Source organism: Amphiura filiformis, chromosome 2, assembly GCF_039555335.1.
Source record: "Amphiura filiformis chromosome 2, Afil_fr2py, whole genome shotgun sequence".
NCBI classification, from domain to species: Eukaryota; Metazoa; Echinodermata; class Ophiuroidea; order Amphilepidida; family Amphiuridae; genus Amphiura; species Amphiura filiformis.
In genome coordinates, this window is record NC_092629.1 from 91984688 (window position 1) to 92002241 (window position 17554).

Genomic DNA, 17554 nt, shown 5'->3' on the forward strand with positions numbered 1-17554 from the left:
ATGTACTAACCTCATAAAACAAACAACACATACTGCCATCTCTGCATCTCTATTAGTATCTTCTTTGCAGTGTTTTATCTTGTTGTGGAGGATGGACAGTAACCATGGTGATGAAGTGTCAGATGAAGTATCTGCAGATATTAGTAGTATCAACTCCTGTATGGGTAAAAAACATTCATAATGTCTGATGTTAATTGTTATGAAAAATGTAATTTGCTCATTCTACCATAGAATGAAAACCCAGCCTGCGTATTGAAAACAAAAACTGACAAACAATCTAATTTTCTTGAGTTGGTATTCAACGCTAGAGATGCATAGCCTCCTTCCAGCTGATGAGTGGCAGCGGTGCATGCGTAGTGGGAAAGAACTATCTATCGCACAGGTGGTGTGTTGAGGTCAGTGGTGGTTTCGCATGAACAATATGTGCAGTTATCCCCGTAAAATTGACCAGTAAAAAGCTTTAATTTGCCTACCCTGATGTCTTACCCCTGGTATCTGGTAGGCCAGAGACAGAAAGGATAAAGAGGGCTTTCAGGAGACTGGGGAAAAAGACAGAAATAGAAGGATTGAAGAAAGTGAACAAGGTGCTCACATGACAAAGCCAACGAAAATATTAAATCAGCGGGAACTAAATATTACCTTTTTAAAGTTCATTCTTTCACTCCCTCTGTGACAACTCAAAGAAAAAAACAGAAAAAGAAAAATTGCTTGTTCATGGTTCTGTTTAAATATGGACACATTCGGTAAACACCTTGATTTGGGTATAAATTTAAGTAGTGTAAAATTGCAAATGTTTGCGCACTGCGCAAAGTGAACCCATGCAATGTGTATCACCTTTCACTTCTTGTGTGACTCGTTATTTGTGTCAGTATTTGAGTATCAACACCGCTATAATGAAAGACAAAGATAAAGACTAGTTTGCGTCTGACGTCACTGTCAATCAAATTCTCTACGATCCTTGATTGGCTAATAGCGCGTATAAGGAAGGTCGATTCATCTGGCTGGTGCCGATCGGAGAAAAGGAATAGCAGTGAATGGCGAAAAATACGTACTCTTACAAGGCAAAAAGCAACTTTTCTAGGCATTGTGGACATGGTGCCTTCACCAAAAAAAGTTTCCTACTATTAAGACCTAACTTTTGAGATGGTTTGTATGTTAAAAGGTGCAAAATTAACAATAAGACGCCCGGTTTTACCGCCGTGTTCAGCAACTCATATCATCACGACACTTGTAAACAAACCATGCTCGGAGTTTGATTGACAGATGACGTCAGACGCAAACTAGTCTTTTTATCTTTGTCTATCATTATAGGTCATGCTCCCCTCTTCCACTAAACTTTACGAAGCTTTGTAATTCTCAAAATCAATCGTAACTTACGACACATCTTAAAATCCAATTCACTAACATATGACTTAGGATTGGTATGCTTCGTAAGTAATAGGTATTTACTACAGGGACCCTTCGTAAAGATAACTCTAGTAAAAGGGTGTTCGTAACTTGCAAACGGTTACTTGAGATACAAGGGGTTTAAAGTTTAGTGAAATGAAGGCTCAACACAAACGATACATGAACTGAACAGTGCATAGGCAGTTTTTAGGCACCCATATGTGCTCTATGTCAGATACAACACAGCAAGAACCATGAAATTAACTTCACAACTGTATAAACCACTTGACATCATTGTTTGTCAACAAAGACAAGGGACTGGTCTATCGATATGCTTGAACGAACCGCAACACTATTCAATGGATTTCTTATACGATGTGAAATGTGGTGGCCGATTTAAAATAAATGTGCTGAGCAAACTATGATGTGTACGCACACTGCAGGGCAAAGAACAATGGAAATTGCCATAATTTGTGCATACATGTACTGCCGGGCAATGGCATCACATGTCAAGTGGTCTATAAGAACTTACAGAATCGCTTTTCCGGATGTACGGCTGTATGTGACATTTTTGATGGGAGTTTTAACAAAGTAAAGTTTCAAATGGAGAAATCCAATCTCATTGCAAGCAAACCTTGGGCATAGATGTTATATGGTGGTGTGGTAAGAGTAGGAGTGGGGTTGGTCACTCAAAGGTCATTGGGTCATCTGAGGTCAAATTAAGGGCTGTGCAATAAGGCCAAAAAAACAAATATGTTGTGTTGCCCTCAAGTGGGAAAATAGAAAGGTTGGGTCGGACGGTCGATTTTCCTTTTTTTTTTTAAACCTTCAGTTTTTAAAAATCCCCACAAATATTAAATAAATAAGTTCTATTAGGGACATTTGTCAATTTTGCCTACTGGATACTTAGCAGCATGTAGACTGATATTGGACTCTGTCATATTGACATAAGTTAAAAAAGTTACCTTTTCAGAGTCTGAGTTGAGCAAAGACGTAGCTTGTGACGCCATCACGGCGTCTTCATTCAGCGTAGTGATTACACTCCTCCGGTCACCTGACCACGGACACCTATGTTGGAGAGACAGCAAGAGCTCTAGCCACTAGGGTTAAAGAACACACTAGAACCACAGCAGGGCTACGACACACACCGTCAACATCCCTATATCTTCGTGTTAAAAATTGCCGTGATAGTACGATGAATCCTCACGTTTTCAACAACCACGCCTGCCACACTGTTTCTATTCTATGTTTTACGATTTTCGCATGATCAATATATGGCTGGCCGAATAACCGCCTAACGTGGAGCTGCTACGCGTAGCTTACTTTTCACTTCGGGAGCTAAATTGACCAATCATGTTAGATCTTTTCATTACGCTGGAGCCAGTGGATGCATTCTCGTTCCAGAGAGAGAAAACTCTTGCCAAAATTAATGTTTACTATGGGGATATTAAATGAATCGATTGTAAATAAACCACGACCAGTTGTACAGGATCAATACCATTGTTTGATTAGTGTATAGTCAATGTTACCTTGCATGCATGCATGTGTCATGTGTGTGGCGTGTTTGTTTGTTTGTTTGTCTACTGTGTCAGGCCAGGATCACTGACACCCACGGTACTGATACTCTCATACTATCACGGTGATCATATTGTTGAATGTTGTTGACTTAAAAATAATCATGATGCAGTCATGTCTACAGTAGAACTCACCACGACCTTTGAAGGACTTAAACCCTATTAAAAGCTATTAAACCAAGATAACACTCAATGAAAACAGCTCAACTATGTTACATCAGATCTTCTCTGGTTAAATACACACTGCACTTGTGTCTGTTTTACCTGTGCAATGAGCAATGAGCTGGTATTATAGTTTCAGTTGGGTGAACGATTATAAAGCTTAACGCAAGGTAACAATACTGTGGGCTTTTGTTTACTTAAATGAGACAATAGTCTGCTTATTGTTAACCAGCGTTCTTGAAAATGAGAAGCTTAATGACTTAACACGGTTTAGAAATAATTTCTTCATATTTTTTGGTACAAAAGTACCAATATTTCCAAACACCTAAATTAGCTAAAATTTAGGACATGTTACAAAACTATATTTTCTAGAATTTCAGAGAATACTTTAAATATTGGCGGTTATTTTTTACACAGTAGTGACGCCTAACTAGGCAATGGCCTATACTTCTAACATACACTATTTGTAGAGGTCACGCGTCAATGGTGAGCGCACTGAGTATTGTGTATAGGAAAACGGACAGTAACTACAGTATGTGTGGCCTACTACTAGTATATAAAGTAAATCCGAACTGGTTTGCAGTTTGCTGAAGGTCAAATTCCTCAGGGACACCGCGCAAGTTATACAAATTAGCTCCCGGCGATACACTGCAGATCACAGAACTGCGTGCATAGTTTACCACCACTCTGCCTAGCTATATAGTTATGTACAATACTGTATGAGTTTCATGAGTGCATGTCCATCTTAATAATAAGTCAGTTCGTACTTTTCATAAACTACTTTTTTTTTTTTTTTCTTTGTGACCGAGGATATCTTGCAACTACGTGACGCTCGTCTGGCAAATTCTTAATGAATAAATTTGCTTCACGTAATGAGTAAGTCGTACTTAATTAGTCAGTTTTACCTCCGAGTAATGAAAAACTCTAGCATGATCATGATTGGTCAATTTGGCTCCACGGAGCAAAAAAGTCAGCTACGCAGTAGCAGCTCCATCGTTGTTGTGGCGGTTGCGGCCTACCATATCAGTATCCCATATGATATTTCTATTGCAAGAAAATTTTATTTGTTGTCAGGTTTTATCTTAAATACACTAACTGGAAATTAAATACACTAATTAGTGAGGACCTGTATTTTGCTGTGGATATGTTTAACTGCAATTTGCGGGTAAAAATTTGAAATCCTGAGTAAACATTTTGATCATATTCAACTCTTTGAGAAAAAATTTATATAAAAGAATGCATGTAAAATCCAGCTGCAATACAATGTACATTATTGACACACTATCACTCTCTTTATCTACGGCAATAATAGAATATCGATTTCAATCGAATTGAATACGATGCTCAGTTTTGAGTTTGTAGTTGACTACTAAGCGACCTAAGCGATCGATTGCTAGCCAATCAGATAGAACTCCTTTTCTTGCGTTCGTGAAATAAGAGTCGCCGTCGCTCACCAACGGAGTATTAAATTTATATTTATCGAATAGGAAGTCGACACTGTGCGACACTCAGCTCATTTGCATGGCAAAATTACCCGTCTCCTCCGCAGCCAATTTGGTTTCGCTCCATCGAAATCAAGCTGGCCACGGAGGAGACTACCCTCCTTTGTGTTTGTTCATTTGTGTATGGAGAGCCATTATTGGAGTCTATAATGACTTAGGCTACGCTCTCAGCTAGAGTCCAACGCTGCATTGTACTAGAAATACCTTTTCTGTGAAATCGCTATAGAGCCAACCGGGAACACATATTCGTTTTGAAAATATAGCATTAAAATTAGTATCACCCTTGTGGCCCCGTGCAGTGGAAAACCTTAATTCTTTCATTAAAAAGAAATGAAAATTAAAAACAACACGGATCTACATTCACCTATAAAATGGGCACAACAATTTGTCTCAAATATGAGTGAATTTTAAGAAACATACAGGATATGATGAACATTGACCTGACGCCATGATAGCAGGATCTATTAGTTGTTTTATATACAATGTATATACCGTATTGTCATAATACCAATATTTGTCATTATATATAATGAGTAATATTTAGCAACGTAAATGTGCAGTTCATATGCACAAACGAATACTGATCTTTATGATATTCAGGTTTTTGTACATCACATATAACATGTCACATAGGAGGTCATACGTATTGACCTTCATCTATTGTATTTGTTCATCTGTGTATGGAGAGGATTAGCGCCATTAAACGCCATTAAAACTCCATCAGTATTAGGCGTAGTTCAGTGAACTCACCGGGTTGCTATTCCAAGTACTTTGATAATACAGATAATATGTATTAATGGGTCGAGGCCATTGCATTGAAAAACCTAATAAATTATTCATAACAGTTACGTAATCAAGACACTTTTCATTTGCAAACCACCAAAATTTGTGATCTTTTAGCGTTGGAAAAGAAACCACGTGAATAGAGTGCCCTCTCAAGAATATCAACTCTCTGAAGCATAGGATTCATTCTTCATAATTTTGTTTATTCCATCTGCATCATAATCTATTTGTGTGCTCATATGTAATTTTTAAGTTGTATCGTAAAATAATTTATATTATTTACATGTACATGTATGTACAGTATTTATATGTAATTTTAAATTTGTTTTAATTTAAGAATGTTGTACTTTTTGATGCAGGGCCTCCTTGGAAATCAGTGTTTTAGCATTGAAGGGGCTACCCTGCCTAAAGAAAGAATAAATAAATAAATAAATAAATAAATAATTTATAATATGTGCTAGATGAAGAGGTAAACATTAGTTAGTGGTTTGCATATTAAGGATAACAAACTGTAATTTTTTGTAATTTTTTCCAATTGTTTTCAAATTAACTGTGAATGATCCTAGCACTTCAGAATAGGTCCAGTGGTTCTCCAAAGTCGCGAAAACTTTGGAAAAGAAATTAAAAAAAATATTAAAAAAAAAAAAAAAAATCGGAGTACTCCGATTTTCGGGGGGTATAAAACTAGGGAAATCGGAGTAACTCCGCGAAAATCGGAGTAGTTGGCAGGTATGGGTCAGGTGACCGGAGGAGTGTAATCACTACGTTGAATGAAGACGTCGTGATGGCGTCGCAAGCTACGTCTTTGCTCAACTCAGACTCTGAAAAGGTAACTTTTTAAGCTTATACTGGACACTTGTTAGATAATCAATTTAAATCACTTTCAATAAAATATTAATTTTAAGTGAAAAACATTGATTTTTTGAACATACCTGTAAAAATCTGTAAAAATCGTCATTCAAAAAAAAATTGCAACCCTGATTTTTCAGGATTTAGGGTCGGTCGCTGAGGGCAACACAACTAATTTTTTTGCCTAATTACGAGCCCCCCTGCCAACAAATTGCTTGCCCCCCTCTTGGCCTGCCAAAAAATCTTGCCCCCCCACCCTTTACACATGCCAAATTTTTGGGTTCCCAATTTGCAACTTTAAAGCCTTAATGTACGATCTTTTTTCAGAATGTACTTTTATTTTTTTCAAAACCGATTTTTGGCATATTTGTAATACGGTACCTCTACATTGAACCCTGTTGTGAAAGAACAGGGATAAAGACTGGGATCGTAATTCTACAGAATATTCATATCATGCTGATCACTCGCCCCAGGGGGGGTCACTCCCATTGTGGCCTGTACACCATCCGCGATAATGAAAACGCGTAAAAAGGGTAGTTTTTCGTGGGTAGGCACGATACGCGCGTAACGCGTTTAGGGTGTCAAAACATGAAAATTGGAAAAAAGGGTAGCAAAATTGCAATTGCTAAATACGCCGGAAATGAAATTTAGGGTATGAAATTTGATGTTAGGAATGAAATCCCTGTTTAGGGTGTCGTTTTAGCCAAGGGCTAAATCCTTGTTTAGGGTGCTTATCAAAACTTGATTATCGCGGATGGTGTACAGGCCACAATGGGAGTGACCCCCCCAGGTCACTCGCACCTGTAAGATAAGTATCTTTGAAAAGAGCGGTATTGTATTCAATCTATGATTGCAGACATACACAGGTGATGAGTGTCACCTGCTTGTATAGGGCAGTGCGATATATTCAATAATTGTTTTAACCTATTGCTATGGTAGTTAATCGTATTATTACGTCACTTCGACAGCGAATAAGCTTGGGACTCAAAATTTTGTTGTATTATCAGGAATTCTGGGTTAACAGATTTTGTTTAACTATTCCCCGGGCATAGTTCTGCGTGTGCTTTGTTCCCAGCGTAAAATGATATTACGAACGTGTTAATGTTTCCGCGCGCTATAATTACGCGGAAATCGTCTGTGCCGTTCGCATTGACACTATTACTTTCTCTGTCCAAAATCGATGCTTTTAACCAAACAGATGACAAGAATCTTAAGATTTGGTATACAAAACAAATATTGACTGCCTCGGTGATGTCAAAACCATGACTATGCCCTCAGCTTCGCTTCGGGCATAGTCATGGTTTTGACATCACCTCGGGCCTATTATAATAATTTTAACTGTGCCCCTCATAGCAGTCAATATTTGTATACTATGACTTATGACTAGGCCTATAGTTTACATAAGCAGACAACCCTACATGTACGAGGGGGTATCCACAAGTTTTTGACATCACCCAGAAGTGAAAGAGCTATACCGATGAAATTTTGTCAGTGTAATCACTGGTCCTTATGTACATTATGGTCCAAAAATGGTCTCATAAGCTCTTTCACTTCTGGGTGATGTTAAAAACTTTTGGATACCCCCTCGTATATACATGTAGTCTAGCTAAAGTGCACTCTCGGAAATCAACTACTAATTAACATCTTTAGATCAGAAAAAATGCGTAGTAAACGATAACCTATGTTAAAATAATTTTTGATATTCCCAAGGAGTCAGCAGGGGTCAAATTTCTCACCCTGTTACCTAGGGAACGAGACATCCTAGACAGGGCTGTCAACTTTCACGCATTGGCCGTGAGTCTCACGCATTGGGTCAATTTCTCACGGTCTCACGCCAAGGTAGTATAATCACACGCCTAGGTAGTAAATCTCACGCAAAAAGCTGAAAATAAGTAAAATCTCACGCATCGTCACAAATAATTTGTTGCTCCTACCCCCCCTTTTCACATTCTCGAGCGCCGTGGCTCAAATAATCATGGTACAAAATGAACATTGGAGTTGGCAAATCCCGGTACACTTCTGTCTCACACCAAGCAATTCCAAAAAGTTGACAGCCCTGCCTAGATGGTGCAAACTGTTTTAATTTAAATTGATTTTGCAAGACAAACAATTTGAGACAATTTTATGAAAATTGCAGGATTGTTAATTTTGACCCATCAGAGCCGCAAAATGTGACCTTTGACCTTTATGCTTATAACTCGAGAGCCATATGTTGCAGATAGGTTAAAGTATACTTTTTCTGAATCGTTATAACCAGAGGAATGCTTTGGCATGGTTTTTAACAAAATCTGAGCAATTGTGAAATTTGACTACATTGTAATTTTTTTATCCTTTATTTTACATAGTTTATCGCTTTCTACGCATTTTTTCTGATCTCGAGACATCGACTAGAAATTTATTTCTGTGGGTGCACCACTAGTCCCTACCTTAACCCCTTCATAATTATACTCAAAACAAAGGGCTATTCCAATTGAAATCCATATACAGTGTATATTATACACCCTATGAATCTCCCACACATGGGTAGTAGATTTCAAATGAAGTCACCCATTCAGGTGATCCCATTTGAAATTCAGGGTCATGCCTTCCATAGGGGGTGTATGGATTTCAACTAGAATAGTCCATTATTCAAAACAAATGAGGCTAGATGATACATAAAATGTGATTTGTTAAGTATTTTAATTAGAAATAACCATTTCAATCAATGTGTAAATAGTGAAACTTCAAAGTTAGTACAAGTTGTATGTGAAGTTACTCATTTATGAATAAAACATGCAATCCGCATTTTAAATTGACATAATTATTATTAATAAAAATAACTTTATTTTCTTCAACAGTACAGATTAATTATATAGTTGTCGCTTTCTCAACTTTTAACTCATAATTAAACGCATGCATCTCCGAGCTCATTGAAAACTAATACAAACAGGTCCGAAGCTGATAAAAAGGCATGTATTTTTGTGACAACTTATCAAGGATGGGGCTGTCTTCCAAATCTTCTCATTTCTATTTCATTTCTATCATCATTTTTCTTAGCACAAAATCTCTTAATAAAGTCTACTATGGCACCCGTCAGAGTGTACAAAAAGGGATTAATGGCAGAATTAATGGGTAACACAAAAGTCACCATCCAGGCAAATACATTGGGATGGATATTCTTCACTAATCCACTTTGCACCAAGATCCCAGTCATGATTATTGGAAACCAACAGCAGAAATCAGTCCCTACTATTGCTCCAACTTTCAAGGTCATCTGAATTTGTTCTTTCCTTCCCGTTGACGTCCAGCTTCCTTGGACGTACGGGCAACATTGACAAAAATGGCTATGTAACAAATAGCTATAACAAGAAAACAGATAAAGTTAAATCCAATAAATATTGCTGTGGAAAAGAACATACCTGGAGCCTGGCCCAACTGTTCTGTTTCAGTAATAGTGATATTTGTTCTTTCAACCCACGAATAATGGATTATACGTTCCTGCAGTAAGTGTGTGTATTTTGTTTTATATATGGCACTTTGAGCTAGAGGGAGTCCAATACATACATGTGAATTGTCATAAAAATTGGGATGATTTCCTGCAAGAATCGAGGGAACTATTCCCATTAGAATAGCCAAAAGCCACATCAGGGAAACAATTATCCAGGTTGATTTTGTGCGTAATTTGCGAGTAGACATAGGGTACTTAATGCCTATGAACCTGTCTATGCTGATGAGAGTCACAAATAATACTGAGGCTTCACTTGAGGTAATGGAAAGAGTACCGGCAATCCTACACATTGTACCAGTTCTCCACGCATTGGCATTCATTGGAAAATACTCTGCAAAATACACATCCGCAGATGCTATTATTAACAGATAAATACCCATAAGTAAATCAGAGAGAGCAAGATTTCCTAGTAACACACACTGAACCTTGTTAAGATCTTTGTAATGTAGATGTCTCCATATAATGACACTAATATTGCCAAATATGGCGGCAAATCCAAACACCCACACAAATATCATTAATGTCCTGTTTGCAAGCAGCCTATCACATGTGAGGTATTCTGATCTGCCTATCAATGGAGTGCAATTTCCTACATGTGGCATGTAGCATTCACATATCTCAGGCTGATCAACAAATACATTGGTGGAATTTGGGACACCTTGGAATACATTTTTACTCACTTTAGATAGTGTATTATTCATAAGTCTAAGTATTTTCAACTTTCTCAAGTGTCCTATTTTGGGAATTGTTTGTAACTGGTTGTTTGAGAAATCTACAGTAATAAGATGAAAAATAGTCTGAATTAGATCAACCTGTAATGAGGTTAGGTTGTTGTTTTGGACATAAAAGTATTCTAACCTGTGAAGATCACGGAATATCGCTGGCTGAAGAGCCGTCAGTTGATTTGTAGCGATAGACAGATTTAAAAGTGTGTTTAGTCCATACAATGCTCCATCCTGAAGTGTGACTAGTTGATTTTCACTTAAATCAAGAATCTCTAATCTGACTAGATCATTAAACACACCTGCCTCCAATTTGACTAACTTGTTATCATTTAGCATTAGTATCTCTAACCTTATAAGATCACTAAAGACACCCACCTGCAGCATGGCCAACTGGTTACTATATAACCATAGATTCTGCAGGCGTGTAAGACCACTGAACACACCCACCTGTAGTATATTCAACTGGATTCGGTATATATGTAGGTATAGTGTGTTGATTAGATCACTGAACACACCTACCTCTAAATTGACCAACTTGTTATCATAAAGCCATAGTTTCTGTAGGTTATTGAGATCACTGAACACACCTACCTCCAAATTGACCAACTTGTTAGTATGTAGCGATAGTATCTGTAGGTTAATGAGATCACTGAACACACCCACCTGCAGCATGGCCAACTGGTTACTATATAACCATAGATTCTGCAAGCGTGTAAGACCACTGAACACACCCACCTGTAGTATATTCAACTGGATTCGGTCTATATGTAGGTATAGCATGTTGATTAGATCACTGAACACACCTGCCTCTAAATTGACCAACTTGTTATCATATAGCCATAGTCTCTGTAGGTTATTGAGATCACTGAACACACCTACCTCCAAATTGACCAACTTGTTAGTATGTAGCGATAGTATCTGTAGGTTAATGAGATCACTGAACACACCCACCTGCAGCATGGCCAACTGGTTCCCATGTAGCCATAGCTGCTGCAGTCTGGTGAGATTACTGAACACACCTACCTCCAAATTGACCAACTTGTTATCACGTAGCTCTAGTATCTGTAGGTTAATGAGATCACTGAATATACCCACCTGCAGCATGGCCAACTGGTTCCCATGTAGCCATAGTTCCTGCAGTCTGGTGAGATCACTGAACACACCTACCTCCAAATTAACCAACTTGTTAGTATGTAGTGCTAGTATCTGTAGGTTAATGAGATCACTGAACACACCTACCTGCAACATGGCCAACTGGTTCCTATATAGATATAGTTCCTGCAGTCTGGTGAGATCACTGAACACACCTACCTCCAAATTAACCAACTTGTTAGTATGTAGTGCTAGTATCTGTAGGTTAATGAGATCACTGAATATACCCACCTGCAGCATGGCCAACTGGTTACCATCCACCCACAGTTCCTGCAGTCTGGTGAGATCACTAAACACACCTACCTCCAAATTGTGCAACTTGTTATCACTTAACCATAGTATCTGTAATCTTGTAAGATCATGAAATACACCTACCTGTAGCATAGTCAATTGATTACTGTCTAGGTTTAGTTTTGCTAGATGTTCAAGTCCACTTGGGAAAATAAGAAATGATTTTTGACCATGAAGTTTTTCATTTTGAGCAGAACAGTCATACACTATTTCTCTGTCACTGAACATGGTGTTACAAGATGGTGGACACTGAAAATCACAAACGGTGTCATTACAGATCACAAGCTTACTGTATCCTGCCACATGGCTACATTGAATCATTTCTGAATGGGTTTTACTTTCAGGACAAAGGAAATCTGCCGTTTCATTTGTCACAACTTGCACCGTTATACCCCCGCGAAAGTGAAGCCTCAGATTATCATGTTTAAACGATATGGGACAGGTCATACGAGCTGCCTTTAACACCACATACCTATTTGGGCACAGATTCAACTTCCCTATTCTCTCTACATACAAATAGTCTGCACCAATAAGCTCACCTGAAAGAATCATTATAGAAATACCTATGTTGTGAACTATATTGACAGTGCACTCATGGGTGCGACTCCCTGACATGACTATCCCCTCAGTTTCATTTATAACCGCACTGGTTTGACATGCTTCTGAAAGGGATACATTCCAGACAGGGGTATATGCAGTAACCATGGTAACTGGGGGAATGTTACAAAGGTATATGGTAGTCATGGCCACCAAAGCTATCACAGTTCTTACTGCCATTGCGCTATAGCTTAGAATAGTGTGATAACTACAATGGTCAAGTACGGCCTATGGCTGATGAAAGGTATTATCAATATTTAGTTGAATCACACGTTCTATTTAAGATAATAAGAATAATAATAATAATAATGGTTTTATAAAGCACAACAAGCAAGCACCACGACAGCAAAAGAAATGAATTAATTTCTGAACTTAATACAAATATAACTACTTAAAAAGTACACATGCACATACATGCATTTACAATAACACACCTATTTATAAAATAGGAATATACATGTACCCAAATGTATCAGGAATACACCTAAATGTATTAGGAATGTACCCAAATGTATTAGGAATACACCCAAATGTATTAGAAATACACCTCAATGTATTGGGAATACACCCCAATGTATAGGGAATACACCCCAATATATTGGGAATACACCCAAATGTTTTAGAAATACACCCAAATGTATTAGGAATACACCAAAATGTATTCTGAATACACCAAAATGTATTCTGAATACAGCCAAATGTATTCAAAGATGACAGTTATAAACAATATTACTATTAGTACTTCACCGCATATTACGACAAAAGTGAAATTAGTTCTCTAAGGGATTGGACTCTGGTGCTTTAACGTCCGTCTGCTCCGCTTAACATCAGTAATATGTGTTCAAATCATGTAGGAAAAATGAGCTGTCTGTGAAGAAATAACTGCTGACTATCACGACTTACTCATTCAAAATCAACACAATAAACTGGACATTAGATTATTTTTTGGATATAAATTGGCGCTGTTAGAATATTTGTGAGACCTCTTGTTGATGCTCCACGCTTTAGAAGAAATGTACTATAAACCAAAGATGGGGGCACTTGTTGTAATTTTGTTGTATCGTGGATAGTATAGTTTTAAAATGTTCAATTCTTCATGAGTACGCTTGTACCTATAACATCGGTGGGGCTACGCACATTAGCGGTATATATCCCCAGTGCAGACTATGCCAGATGCAGATCCACGAATGTTCTGACAATAGTTAGAGATTTAGGCAAAATTGTACCAAATAAATCGCAAGTGTTGGTGTTTAGAAAGAGACGGGTGATTTCCTGCGCTATTTGGGGATTGGTTTTCTTGCTTGTTGTGAAGCGTTAGTCCGTTTCTTGGTCGACTGCACTGTATAAAAATACAAAATACACAAATGCATAATCAAATTAATCAGTATAAAACTGATATTTAAAGTAAATTTGAGATTGCAGTGAAAATGTCCAAGTGCAAAAATTTCATTAAAAAGCAAGGTAGTTCTCACACCAGTAAAGTTTGTTCAGCTTATAGTTGGTGAAAACAAAACACTCATAACATTTTGTGTTGATACAAAATGACATGCACACAGATGGGCGCAACACTTACACTAGTGGCGTGTTGTATAGTGTGTGACTGGAGCACACGTATGTGAATTGTCGCAAGGCTAAGTTAAGTTGGGACTTTCTTGACGTAAGCAGTAACAAAAAAACAAATAATTTTCGCCAATTATAAGCTGAACAAACTCAAGTCTCACCTGCTTTTGTGATCACCTGCTGTCGTAATCAATCCCCATACGATTACAAATACCCCAACCTTATCAGATAGGCCTAAAATGGATGCAAATTAAAGGTGTCTCCCAACCCCCTCAACCACTCTCCCTACCATCAACTCTACACCCTGCCATCAACTCTACACCCTATCCCTTCTCCCATTCCTTTCCCAACCTCTCCACCTACCCCTTAACTACCTACCCTTAAACCACCCACACCACTAATATGCCTTAACCCCTACAACAACTCAACCCCTTACCCCACCATCCCTCCCCTTACCCCATCCTCCATCATTTACTTCCTAACCCTATGCACCTACCCAACAATACCTGAACCCCACCCCTATCCCTCAATCCATACCCCAAACCACCCTCACCCCAAACCACCCCTTACACCTACCAATCCACTATTTTGCCATTACCTGTACCACCCCACTACATCTATCACCACTCCTACCAACCCCATCACATAACAAGTACCACCTACCCTATTCAACCTCTTACCCTACCCCTTCCAAACCCCAGCCCTACCCTACACACCTATCCCACCCCACCACATCCATAAACTCCACCCAACCCTACCCACAACTCATATCCTACCCTACCACTAGCCCTACCCTACCCACCTTATCCCACCCCACCACATCCATAACTCCACGCAACCCTACCCACCACTCATATCCTACCCTACCACTACCATACCCCAACCAACCTCATCCGTAAACTGACCTACCCCACCTCACCCCTACCCCACTACTACAAACCCCATACCCAACTAGCAACTCTACCCCTTACCCCACCCTCTCCACCTACCGTACCCCTTATACCCCACCCCAACCCATACCCCAGCCTATTCTTACCACCAACACACCAACCCTCTCACCCATCCCATCCCCAGTATCCCCCCTACCCATCCCTATCCCACCTCACCCACCCCACCCATCTCCATCCCTACCCTTACAGCACCCCAAACCAACACTACCTGCCCCATTACCCACATTTCCACAACCCCACCCCACCCCTTACCCCAGGTCAAGAACATTACTCCGAATGCGACAACTCACAATATTTGAACTCTCCAAATGGTCCTCCCTCCCTTTAAATTACAAAAATCCCCATGCATCAACACTAACTGCATTTGATCTCAACTTTTGCAAACATTCAAGTTTTAAAGTTAATTACTTACATGATTAAACGAGATGAGTCATTAAGATGACCATATAACCTGCCAGTATAACGTTCATGTGATCGTCTATCCACTTTGTGCTATAAAAAAAAGTGTATAAAACAAACAATGAATTTGACTTATTATGCTCATTAGTAATGATTAGAGGTTAATGACTCGCATCAGTTGTTTTGAGGTATTGTAGAATATCTAAACATTGTGCTTTGGAACCGAGGAATATTCCGAGGTCCAAAGCACAATGTTTAGATATTTCACAATACCCGAAAATTAACTGATGCAAAGTCATTAACCTCATTCATAACCGTCACTTTTCACTTTTTAAATTCAATTTACATCACATTTTCTTCTTTTAATTTGAAAACAGAACACAATTTTAACTTTATCTGTTGTTTTCTCTGTATAAAATCGAATAGCCCATTCAGGAAATACCGCTAGCGACCAATCACACTAGCACGCAATCATCCGATGTCCAAATACGGCGCCAGCGCCCCGCAGAATTGTTCGAACGTGTAACACGCCACGTAACGCAGTCATTGTAGAGCGTACTTTTAGCTACGTCACGAGCCGCGGTCATCATACTTTTTCAATGACCTGCATTTGTGTCCGCGTATTTAATAGTTATTATCTGTGATTGGATCGCACTTGCTGCGTATATTAATGAGGTTATGAATCAATCATTGTTTCAAGCTTTATTGTAGGCTTTATAATTGCAAAAAAGCAAATTAAAACAGTACCAACTGACCAGCAGGGAAACTTTGAATGGATCTTAAAAAGATTCAAGTAGTGTAACCAAGGAAAATAAATGTTAAAAACTGTTTAATATGTACAACATCCAAAATGTAGGGTTAAAAAGACAAAACAACCTATAAGAGCAAAAAAGCAAACTAAAACAGTACCAACTGACCAGCAGGTTGTTTTGTCTTTTTAACCCTAAATTTTGGATGTTGTTGTACATATTAAACAGTTTTTAACATTTATAATTGCAGTAACTACATTGCAATGACCTCCAAATAACCCTCCACCAATTAAAATACAAACATACACCAACGTAACGTGCCACATCTCCAATATATCAACATAACGTGCCACATCTCAACTTTTGCCAAATATAATCTTCAAGTGCAATGAGAATGACAACTCACCATTATTTGAACTCTCCAAATGGTCCTCCCCCACTTCAAAGTACAAACATCTCCAATACATCAACATAACATGCCACATCCCAACTTTTATCAAAATAATTTTAAGTGCTATGAGTGTGACAACTCACCATATTTGAACTCTCCAAATGATCCTCCCCCACTTCAAAGTACAAACATCTCCAATACATCAACATAACATGCCACATCCCAACTTTTATCAAAATAATTTTAAGTGCTATGATTGTGACAACTCACCATATTTGAACTCTCCAAATGATCCTCCCCCACTTCAAAGTACAAACATCTCCAATACATCAACATAACATGCCACATCCCAACTTTTATCAAAATAATTTTAAGTGCTATGATTGTGACAACTCGCCATATTTGAACTCTCCAAATGACCCTCCCCATTTCAAAGAACTATCATCCCCAATACATAACATGCCACATCCCAACTTTTACCAAATATAATCTTTGAGTGCTTTAAATATGACAACTCACCATATTTGAACTCTCCAAATGGCCCTCCCCATTTCAAAGAACTAACATCCCCAATACATAACATGCCACATCCCAAATTTTACCAAATATAATCTTTGAGTGCTTTAAATATGACAACTCGCCATATTTGAACTCTCCAAATGGCCCTCCCCACTTCAAAGTACAAACATCCCCAATACATCAACATAACATGCCACATTTCAACTTTTACCAAATATAATCTTCGAGTGCTTTGAATGTGACAACTCGCCATATTTGAATCTCCAAATGACCCTCCCCAAACATCCACAATACATCAACATAATATGTAGGACCAACCGTGTAAAACAAACAAACAAACAAACAAACATCCCAACTTTTACCAAACACATGCAAAGTTTAATTGATGTGTTAATAACTTACATGATTTAAAATGAGAAATGTAAATGAGGTGTCCAATACAACCTGTCAATGCAGCGTTCATGTGATCATCAATCAA

General features: G+C 38.3%; 2 protein-coding genes across 2 annotated transcripts in view; both read right to left on the reverse strand.

The window, feature by feature from the left end:
* Positions 1–17554, reverse strand: part of LOC140172085 (Fanconi anemia group A protein homolog) — a 101627-nt gene that overhangs the window by 16643 nt on the left and 67430 nt on the right. The window contains exon 27 of the mRNA XM_072195436.1: positions 11–156. Coding sequence (XP_072051537.1) covers positions 11–156 — 146 coding nt within the window. The remainder of the gene's footprint in view (positions 1–10; positions 157–17554) is intronic.
* Positions 9043–15510, reverse strand: LOC140146828 (uncharacterized). The gene is made up of 2 exons (XM_072168707.1): positions 15431–15510; positions 9043–13847 (listed from the first exon to the last, which is right to left on the reverse strand). The coding sequence occupies exon 2, from the start codon at positions 12686–12688 to the stop codon at positions 9506–9508; it is 3183 nt and encodes a 1060-aa protein (XP_072024808.1). The 5' UTR covers positions 12689–13847; positions 15431–15510; the 3' UTR covers positions 9043–9505.